We start from the raw sequence: 10,639 nt of genomic DNA, 5'->3' as shown, positions 1-10,639 counted from the left end.
TACGGAAATGGAGGAGGGTTGGCCACGTAGTCAATGCGTGTCGAAATAGGCCAGAAAGCAGCGTTGGCCATATGTTGCACCAAAGTGGGGGAAGTTTTTGGGTGCCGAAAGAAATGGCTGAAGTAAATAAAATGCCACGATGAAGGGCGTTTGTTGGGCTTCGGCGTCTTGAGCTTGGCGACAGCTGGTTGGCCACTTAGGCCGCATTTGTAAGCGTTGATGGAATTGCTTATGAATTATACAAGAATATTAAAACGTGCCCAGCCAAAAACACACACAAAGAGAGAGAGAGAGCAAGAGACAGAGAGAGACAGAAAGCGATTGCTACGTGGAAGTGCCTCACTTTTAGTATTTTTTGCTTTTCTTCTATTTGATTTCATCTTTGAGCGCAGCGGAATATTTCAATTGGCAGCACAAAGTTTGCTGTAAATACTTTATTGGAAAAGTATGTGGCAAATGGTTATTGAGGGTAGCGCACAAACAAATTGGGCGCTAAGTTGCCCGTTATTGGTTTTTATGTGTGCCGTCTGCTCCATCTGGAGATGGAGATGGCGATGGAGATGGAAGTTAGTGGCCCAAAATGTTGAGCATAATTTGATTTTCGTTATTTGTCCAAGTGCGCCAGAAAAAGTTGTGCTGACCTTGTTCATGTTTTATAGCGTAATGATGATGGCATAATTGAGGCTGTTGAACAAATTGTGCCTGCGGTCGAAAAAACATTCATTTTATGTTCGGTATATATAGTAAAAGGTATATATTTTGTACATCATTATATTTATGGGCATAGATATATTACAGGCAGCGATCATTTCTTACACACTTAACATTTCAATTTAGGCACAAGCTAGTATACACACATATATTTTTAAATTAGTTTAATTATTATCATTCATCATTCAGTCTAACTTTAACACGCACACAAACATACAAATACAATCAGCTTCACACGTTTTTAAAAATTGTAACAGCCAACAGCAATTTCAACATTTAACGAAAATCCCACGCACTTGCTGGTTTGTGTCTTCGCTAAGCCAGTTCGTTCAAAAAAAGCCCAACTCAACGCAGTCAGTGCGCGGGAACTTTTCAACTTTAGCGCGGACAACAACCCAAGTCGATCGAGTTGCGTTAGTTCGTTGAAAATGCGCTAGAGGCAAGGTAATCTCAGTGGTAGCGCGAAAACTGTGAGATGCTGTCCTCGTTAGGTGGCGCCACCAGCAAAATGGGCTGCAGATTCAAGCCAGTTATGTGAGGATTCGACTTGCGTGAACCAGCTAAGCTGATGGCATCCGTTAGATACGCGTTATTGATTTCACCTGCAATTAAAAATTAATTAGCTTAGCTGGCCAAATATGTTAGTTAATGCTGGAAACTCACCTTTGTAGAGCGAGTTCTGATAAATGGGATCAGGCTGAAGTCGCACGTGACGCGTGGCCAAAATGAAGGCCAACGTGGCTAAGACAACGCCATCAATGCAGCCAATAATGGCCAATGGATATGCCCAACGAATGCCGCAAAGCCCCAACTCAAATCGATTCGCCTCTGGTCCGCAAATCTTGCGGAAGTCATCAGAGTTCCAGCCAAAAGGAAATGCGGCACATGCCACAATCATGCAAAGAGCTAAAGAGGAGAAAGGGAAACAACAAAGGTTAGATTAAAAGCAGTTACGTGACAAATGCTGATCGAAGTACAAGAATTCAAAATGGAATTTAGCCATGGCGATTGTGATTAACAACAAAACGTGCTCAAAGTCAAGTCAAAGTGAATATCACGTATACGTAGAGACTTCCGTTAAGAGTTATACCAAAGACTATAGAATATTCAGCTAAAGTATAGTCTTACTATAGCATACATTCCATTATCTTTGACTATATTTTATACCTGATATGATCTGCATCCAGCCGCAAATGTGAAAGACGCGCGTTGACTTCATAAACAGCAAACAGACCAAAAAGAATATGGTGAGCAAGGCCAAACCAACGGCTCCAATCATAAAGAAAGTGGCCAACTAAATGGGAGTAGAACATACATGATTTATAGAGATTAAAGATATTATTTAGAACTCACCTGGAATGAAAATGTTGGCACTGCCAAAATGTTCTCCCAGCGACGTCGGCAATTGTCAAAGATCTCATCGCGTTGACATTGCTGCCAAAGACCCAAACGACCTGCGCTGTCGCTATCCGGATCTCCAATCCACTCTAAAAAAGAGGAGAACAACAAAAATATATAAAAAACTCAAACCAAAACCGTTTTAAGCTGAGACTAACCTGGTGTCACAAATGCCACAATTCCAATGATCGCATAGCAAATTGTGAAGATCGCCCAAAGAACTCCGATTGCTTTTGAGTTTCGAATGTATTTCGAAGCGTATAAATGTGTCGTATCGACGTACTCGATTTTAGTGCCCATTACGATTGGTTTTATGTGCCTTTTGTCTTCTTTATTGTCTGCTATTTGGATGAAGAAGAAAAAAACGTAAACGTCAAGCATTAATTTAAGTAAAAATTTAATAATGATGACGGCTGTTATAATAGCAAATATGTTAAGAGTATTTCATTTGTGTCAGTCATTTTTTCAGTTTGTAATCGTATTAATATTTGACAGTCTTCAGTCTTCAGTTTGCAGTTTGCTGACCTCGTTTGTTATTTTAGCCAATGTTACAAATTTTGCACTGTTCAAACTCGAATAGTATTATTATATAAGTAACTAAATGAAAATTATAAATAATATGTGATTTGAAATTAAAGGAAACATCTTAAAATATGTTATTTTAAATTAAAAGAAAGTATTATTAAATATGAAGGTAGACATTAAAGAAAATGTTATAAAATAGCTAACAAGAAATTTCAAAAAATATGTAATTGAAAATGAAAACAAAGTATTACAAAATATAAGATTAACTACAAAACTTCATAAAATATGTCATAAAATAAATCAGAAATTCAAAAAACTATATAACATTTTAAAATTTCAAAATAATAAATATATTTTAAAATTCAATTAATTTTGTCAGTCACTTCAGTTTGTAATCGTATTAATAATTGTCCAGTCTTCAGTCCTCAATTTGCTGACCTCGTTTATTATTTTGAGTAATCGTTTAACAAATTATAATTGGAACTACAAATTTTGGCATGTTTCGATTTTTATATGTCATAAGAAATTGAAAAGAAACTTTCGTAAAATATTTAAAAAGACTGATTCAAAAAAATATCTTAAAATATGAAAAATAATTTAAAAATAAAATAAAATATAACATATAAACCTAAATAAAATTCGTCATAAAATTGTAATTGGATATTAAATGAACTTGAAAGATAATGCCATTAAATATGTAATTTTAAATTAAAAATAAACGTCAATTAATATGTTTTTTTTATGTTAAAAGAAAATGTCAAACAAATAAGGAAGCTGTAGTCGTGTGTGTACAGAAGTGTGCTCGACTGTGAGATACCCTCTACCCATTTTTTAATAAAAGCAAAACAGTGCAGAAACTTTTTCAAAATATAATATATCAAATTAATATACCACAAAAATTCTAAAAATATACCAAATGGTATATTTGGTATATTGATATAGTAAATTTAAAATATACCATAGAGTGCAAAATATACCAGATTGTCAGCCAAAGAAAATTAAAATCCTTAGTAAGTAGGTTTTTTTTCCCATACAAAACTATTTTTCAAATTATTTTTACAATTTGTATCTGATGGCTTCCAAATATTAAGGAATCATAAAGACTATTAAAAATTAAAATATCAAAAAATATGCAATTATAAATGAAAAGAAAATGTCATAAAATATTAAAATTGAAATCAGATATAAAATCAATTCGCTTTGCATCAGCTTTCAATAAATAAACTCCACTTAGAGAATGTCTTTTTGCAAATGAGTTTTCGACTTTTCCTTTTTGTTTTTTGCTGTTTGTTTTCAAACCTAATTTTCATATAATTAAATATTTGAATTCGTTTTCCCCTTCACTTTTATTGAAAACTCGCATGTGTTTAGCATTGGCTTTTAGTTAAATGTTAAATGCTTACAGCATTGACTAACTTATGTAAATGGAATAGATAATTGTAAACAACCTTTCTTTCGCATATTGCTTAATTTTCACCGCTAATTCTATGCTATGCTTTGCTTCGAACTGAAATGATAATGATAAACGAGACAACAATAAATATAAATCAATGAACAGAGAGCAAAAGACGTTATGCAAAAACAACAAAATATAATTTCACAAACCAAAGAGAGAGAGAGAGAGAGAGAGAGAGAGAGAGAGGGAGAGAGACTCCAAACAGACAGTCGACAAATCTTAAGACTGTCTAATTTTAACTGTGATTCATGGCAAAAGCAAAAAAAAAAAAAAACTGGCAAAACCAACTGAGCAAGTGAGGCTTAGCTTTAGCTTTACCTATCAATAAACATGTTTTTCATATTTTGAAAGTGTGGCAAATTTCAGTTCAATTTCAAATTCATTGTATTTGCAGATGGGCAACCAAAAAACCAAAACCAAAAAAAACGACTCGAAATGAAAACTGACAACGTGAAACGTGAAAACAAAAGGTTGACTTGGAAATGCAAGTGTATTTTCTTGTATTTTTGGGGGGCATTGTTTTGTCTTTGGTTGCTCCCACAGCCAACATTGCGTATGCGTAATTGAGTAATTCATTAAATCGAGATTTTTTTTGCTTTTTGGGCGGAAGCAAAACAAAGGTAAAAGCGTAACTGGCTGCATTTTTGGCTTAACTGTGAGAAGTCCGACAATTATAATCGAGTCAGAAGTGGGTTGATTTAACTAAAGCAAATGACACTCAATTAAATCCAAAGAAAACGCTCAACAGCCAAGCCAAGTCCAAGGCAATTATCATCTGATTGCTAATGAGTAAGAGACCGATGAACGAACAAACATAGACACAACACATTAATATTCACATAGCCCACATTGAAAGTTAAGGCACGTGAGCAACAAAAGGCTCCTTCGATCAATAACAATGGAAAAACTTCGAGTACAAATATCTCTGTCTGAGTCACGTAGAGCACGAAAAACGGGTCTGCAAAGTCTGCTGTCCATCAATTGCGATACATTGTGAGAGAGTCTCGACTCTCGACGCAGACAAGCCGCAGACAAATAATAATTTCCTGCAAACTGCGAATGATTGCCATATAATTTAAATGAAAACCGAACGTGAATATGAGCAGAGGGAAATATGTTCTGTTTGTTGTAATTGCATATTGCAATTTAAAGCAGCCAATTAACTGGTTTCTGTCTCGACTAATCACGGGCCGCGTACACTGAACGAAAGAATTCCTTCCGTCGGGGTACAAAATGGAGGTTTTAAGCGGAACTACGAAATGTGGTTCAAAAACTAACCTGAGAATTTTTTTGGTTAGTGGTGCATATGATTACTAAAATACATAATGCACACGTATATATTGCATAGGTGTGTTTGTTTATGAATGTGTAATAAATAAAATGTATTGTCTTGGTTTACTGATTTATGAAGCCATAGCTCCAACCTTAAGTAAACCAAATATTCAAAGTGATATTGTATTAAAACTTGAGGTCAAAGCAGCATGAAAAACTACACGAAATAGTAAGCGAATATTAAAGTATAAACGGATCTTAGAAATAAATAGTATTTCATTTGATTATTATACGATATATTCTTTTTCGTGAATGGTTTAAAGCACAAATTAAGAGCTAAATACATACAAATATGTATGTGTGAAATTCTTGGTCTTAAAGCACAACCTAAAGTTAAGAGTAAAAGGCACCACCTTGTATTAAATATTCGAAATGCATTCAAAAACTTTATGAAATACTATTAAATTAATATATAAACGGAACTAAGAAATAGTATTCTATATTCTAGAAATATAGTATGCTATGCTATATAGTATGCTCTTTGATTTGGATCTATTCAAGCACAACCTTAAATCAAGTGCTTAAAGATAGCACTGTAACTATTCTTGCTAAAATTGTATCCAACTCTAGAACAAAGCACACAAAAGAACCAGCTTAAAAAATATAATATTTAAGTTTCATTTGGAGGATATGAAATTTATATATTTTTTATATTATTATTATCCTATTAAATAAATACAATTCTTAGTCATGACAGACTGAATTATGAAGGCCTAATCCAAAGAGTAAAGATCAGCAACATCGTCATCTAACTAAAATGTTATTAAACTCAGCACAACCAACTGAAAAAGTGTATTAACTATAATGTTTACCTCTAAAATGTTATAAAGATTATAATCTTTATATTTAATGACTCTAATCCAAAGACTAAAGATTAAAAGATAGAGATATCATAAGAGGAACAGTCTACATAACTAAAATTTAATCAAATTCAGCAAAACTAGCTGAAGTAGTATATTAACAATAATGTTTATCATAATATTCTTTATATTTACTGACTGAATTATGAAGGTCTAATCCAAAGACTAAATATTAAAAGATAGCAATATCATAAGAAGAATATTCGAGCTAACATTTGATCTAACTCAGAAAAACTAGCTGAAGTAATATATTAACAATAATGCTTATCTCTAGTATGTTATAAAGATTATAATCTTTATATTTACTAACTGAATTATGAAATAGTATATTAACTATTATGTTTATATGTCTTATATGTTGACTGAATTATGAAGAAGAATTATTCAAAATGTATTTAATTCGAGGTCAATTATCAAATGGAAGCTGCAAGCAAAGCTAACTGACATCGAATACCGATTTTAAAGTTTTATATCACCTCGATTTCACACATATATTTAACACTTTTACGCTCAGTGGCTCAGAGAGGCGAACGCGAGTATTATTTGTATTTATTTGTACTTGACTGCATTCTTCGGGCACTCGCATCGATCATCGGGCGAGAGAAAGAAAAGAAAGTGACCAGCGAGGTGAGTACTGTAACTGGTATTGAAGTGAGTACAGCGATTGCTGTTGCTGTTGCTATTGCTGTGATCTCAAGATGAACAGATGGGTGAGCTGCTGAGATGGAAGAGATGCGATGTTGTATCTACATCCGTTGTTGACGTTGCTGATATGTTGTGTTGTGTTGATGTGGTAAAGTGTTGTTATACAAAGTTTCTCTCAGACACAAAACAGAAATCAGCATTGATTTAGCATCAATAATAACATCGGCGACGGCCTCACAATTCCAATTCCAATGCTGTCTCGCTGAAGTTGCAATCGTAAGCGAGTTTTTTTCATCATGCTGGCAAAAAATGCTGAAAATGCCATTTTTGAGCAGCGAAATGTAGAAACTTAACTACACACATATATGTGTGTTATATTTGTACATAAGTCAGTTAGTTGCATATGGCATAAAATAAGGTCAGTTGGGTAATGATTGTTACCTTAAACGTGGCCAAAATGGATTGCAACATTTGACAGACATTTTGCCAAAGAACTGTAAAAAAACAACTGCAACTGCAATTTTTGCTGCTGTTTTTTTGCTGGCGGCTTTCTTTCTTTTCAAGCCACCAACTAACTAACTTTGGTCAGCATTTTGTGTCTGTTGGCCCAATGGACTTTCTACTTTAAACATAAATTTCACATTAGGCATAACATGCTGCAGCAGACGCAGAGAGAGAGAGGGAGAGAAAGAGAGGGATACACTGTCTGATGTCGGCTTTCAACTGCCAGCTTTTGATGGCCAGCTATTCATTTTCACATTAAAGATTTTTCAGCTTTTCAGCTTTTCTCAGCTAATATCGTTTAAGCACGGTATAGTTGCCGCTTTATAGCTGCTTAATGTGTGTTTTTTTTTGTGCCCAGTTCCGCATTGTTCCGATCTTTAGTTGTTGGCTTGTTATAGTTTGTTTTCCATTGCATGCTCTTTTTTTATTAAACTTTTTTTGGAGTGACCAACAAAGCGGAACCTTAAACAACAACAAGAAGTAACTTGTAAGGCGGCTTGATTAACACATTCAACATACTCGTAGTTACTACATGGCTCTTGTTTTTGTTTTTTTTTTGGTTTTTGTTGTGCCACCAACAAACTTGTTCCAACAGACTGCCCTCTGACAGTAAAAAACAAGCTTGTTTCAGAATTATGCGGAAATGTCTTTAAACTGATCCCACCTTTTGGCCAGGGCAAATATGAAAGACAAATAGAATTCATTTTTGTTCCCTTTTGGTTTCGGTTTAAATTTCTCGCCATTCGATCAGAGTTTTTGCATATTTTTTATTTTGTTGGCAGACGATTTCTTTTTTAGCAACGACAACGACAACGGAACCCGCAACCCGCAAATATTGCGGTCAGTTATTCAACATTTAGGTCTGGGCTTCTTTATAGAAAGATATGTGGGAAGTCTGGTTTAAATCACTATTTAAAAAAATAGAGACTGCGACTGCCACTGTGACTGCCATTGTGACTGCCACTGTGACTGCCACTTTGACTGACACTGTGACTGCCACTGTGACTGTGACTGTGACTCTGCTTTTTATTAGATCACGACTCTTAATGTTGTTGTTGGCAAACACTCGCGCGCACATTCCAAAAGCACAAGTCGAAGTCGAAGCCGAAGCTAGCTGGCAAATAGCAAAGACGAAAACATCACCAACAACAACAACAGCAATGTGGGCCCCACACAAACACACACACACACACACACACATATATACCTAATAGTAAACACACACCAAGATTCTTCTGCAAATTTTTTGTACCTTTTGCCAGGAGCGGAATGCGCTTAAAAAGGGTGTTGGGCGCCAGCTCAGCAAAGCTGCGTTTAAAATATGCATATTAATTGAGAGGTTGAGTATATTGAAAATATTGAATTATTAAACTTAATTAAGTTTTGTTTTATCTTGTTATGTTTCAAGTTTATTAATTTGCTTTGCATTTCTAGCACTTCGTTCTGCCTTTCACTCAGTTGTCTGTCTCTATTTAGCACTGTTTGCATTTGCATTTGCTTTTCACTTATGCAATTTCAGACGCCCCATTTCGGCCATTTGCTCGTCGCATTCATTTAGGGCGCCTCGGGTGAGAAGCGGCTCTGCGCAGTCGCAGACGTTCGTTTCAAACAACAAAAACAACAACTACAACAAAAACTGTGCCTCTTTTCTGGTTTTTCACGTTACTGTTGTTGTTGCTTGTGTGCTTGCAGTTGTTGTTGTTGTTCTGGCTGCAGTTGTTGTTGCAGTTTTTGAAACGCACGTCTTCAGAGGGAACATGGTCACTAAATGGCATTCTAGTTGTAGCTGTGTATGTGAACTAACTGTGTGTGTGCATACATGCATATGAGTGTGTGTGTGTGTGCGTAAGTCCGTCAGCGTGTTTTTGTGGTTGTGAATGTTGCTTGCAATATTGTTGCAGTTGTTTTGTTGTTGCTTTCCACGTTTCGTTTGTTGCACGAACTTTGTTGCTGTTGTTATTTTTTTTTATTTTTTCGTTTCGCTGTTTGTTTAATGTCAAAACCCGCAAAACTGGGCGAAGTCAGAGTCGAAGTGGAAGTCGATTGTCGTCGCCTTTACGAGTCCACGTATTGTCCAATACATTAACTGACATTTACTTTGTGTTTTTTCTTTTGTATTTTTGCAGTTAACTTAAGCAACTTTTTGTGTGGCTTACAATTCTATTTTGACGTTGATCGTTGAGAACCGGTTGAATATTTCTTTATTTCTTGTGTTTAATATTATTCAATTTTGTTGTTACTGTTTTGTGTTGTGCGTTGTGCATAAGTAGTTTAAAACCGCGAATACCATTAACAAAAATTCAACTGAATCCGCACAAAAGTAAAACGCGAACGTGATCCGCTGTCAACCGTCGCATTTGGCGCTGAAAACCGAACTGCGGCTCTCGTGTCTTAAGATCCGCTTGGCATTGGGAGACAACCATCTTTGAACCTCGCTCGCTCTCGCTCTCTCACGGCTCTCGCGAAACACCTTCACATACCTGTCAAGTGCGGGGCAGAAAGAGATAGACGCTAAGAGAGTGGAAGGTGAAGTGGAGAGTGGCAAAATGGAGAAAAAGATATTTGGAGAGAGCAGAATCGTGACAGTTGGCTGAGCCGATGATAAGTGCAACGCAAATTGTTGAAATTTCTTTTCAATTATGTTGCTGTTGCCTTGTGATAAATGCACGTAAATGCACAGAATGCACTTGGAGTCTTTTTCTTTGAATAATCAAAGAAATTTCACATATTAACTCCCTCTCTCACTCTCTCTGCAAAGGTCTTTTGTGTTTGTTTACAGATTTCCGTTCGTTTCGCTTACCTGCAGGATAACAATAAGTAGCTTGGCATTTCCTTTCATCGCTGCTCAAATTCCTAAGTAAATATTAAAAACAAGAGATGAAAGCAAAGAAATATATTTATCACATTTTCACTATGTATAAGAAACTAAATTATATTATATTTTATAATTCTTTATATTACTTTATTTCCCAATTCAAATCTAAAACAAAAAATAAAATTTGGGCTTTATTTAAAGAATAAAGCAAAAAGAATTGATGACTATTTATTATTGTATTTATTTAACAAATTTTAATATAACTAAAATTTTTGAATGCAACACCTCAATAACATTTAATTTTAATTTAATAAAACTCTATAAAACCCAACTTAAGCATGGCAGAACGTACACGAACAATTTGAATTGCCCGCCAACGGCAAGTTATCGATA

At 35.0% G+C, this 10,639-nt stretch overlaps 1 protein-coding gene across 2 annotated transcripts; it reads right to left on the bottom strand.

The window, feature by feature from the left end:
- Positions 1–722: 722 nt before the first annotated feature.
- On the bottom strand, positions 723–9,799 carry LOC117571289 (LHFPL tetraspan subfamily member 3 protein). Of its 2 annotated transcripts, none has more exons than XM_034253359.2 (6): positions 9,588–9,799; positions 2,268–2,447; positions 2,065–2,198; positions 1,879–2,005; positions 1,375–1,617; positions 723–1,313 (listed from the first exon to the last, which is right to left on the bottom strand). In XM_034253359.2, the coding sequence occupies exons 2-6, from the start codon at positions 2,407–2,409 to the stop codon at positions 1,162–1,164; spliced, it is 798 nt and encodes a 265-aa protein (XP_034109250.1). In that variant the 5' UTR covers positions 2,410–2,447; positions 9,588–9,799; the 3' UTR covers positions 723–1,161. The 2 variants fall into 2 exon arrangements, with proteins under 2 accessions (XP_034109250.1, XP_034109249.1); XM_034253358.2 differs by having other exon boundaries at positions 2,268–2,450; positions 9,588–9,798.
- Between the last annotated feature and the right edge of the window lie 840 nt (positions 9,800–10,639).

This window comes from Drosophila albomicans, chromosome 3 (genome assembly GCF_009650485.2).
Source record: "Drosophila albomicans strain 15112-1751.03 chromosome 3, ASM965048v2, whole genome shotgun sequence".
Lineage (NCBI taxonomy): Eukaryota > Metazoa > Arthropoda > Insecta > Diptera > Drosophilidae > Drosophila > Drosophila albomicans.
The sequence above is the reverse complement of the archived record's forward strand: the minus strand, read 5'-3'. Positions and strand labels throughout refer to the sequence as shown.

What these genes read in the sequence shown, in the direction of transcription:
- LOC117571289 (XM_034253359.2), bottom strand. Translation starts at nt 2,409, where the DNA reads ATGGGCACTAAAATCGAGTACGTCGATACGACACATTTATACGCTTCG. An exon ending in TGCCAACATTTTCATTCCAG is followed by an intron (nt 2,006 to 2,064) that starts GTGAGTTCTAAA and finishes ACTCCCATTTAG; the next exon opens with TTGGCCACTTTCTTTATGAT. An exon ending in TCAGAACTCGCTCTACAAAG is followed by an intron (nt 1,314 to 1,374) that starts GTGAGTTTCCAG and finishes TTTTAATTGCAG; the next exon opens with GTGAAATCAATAACGCGTAT.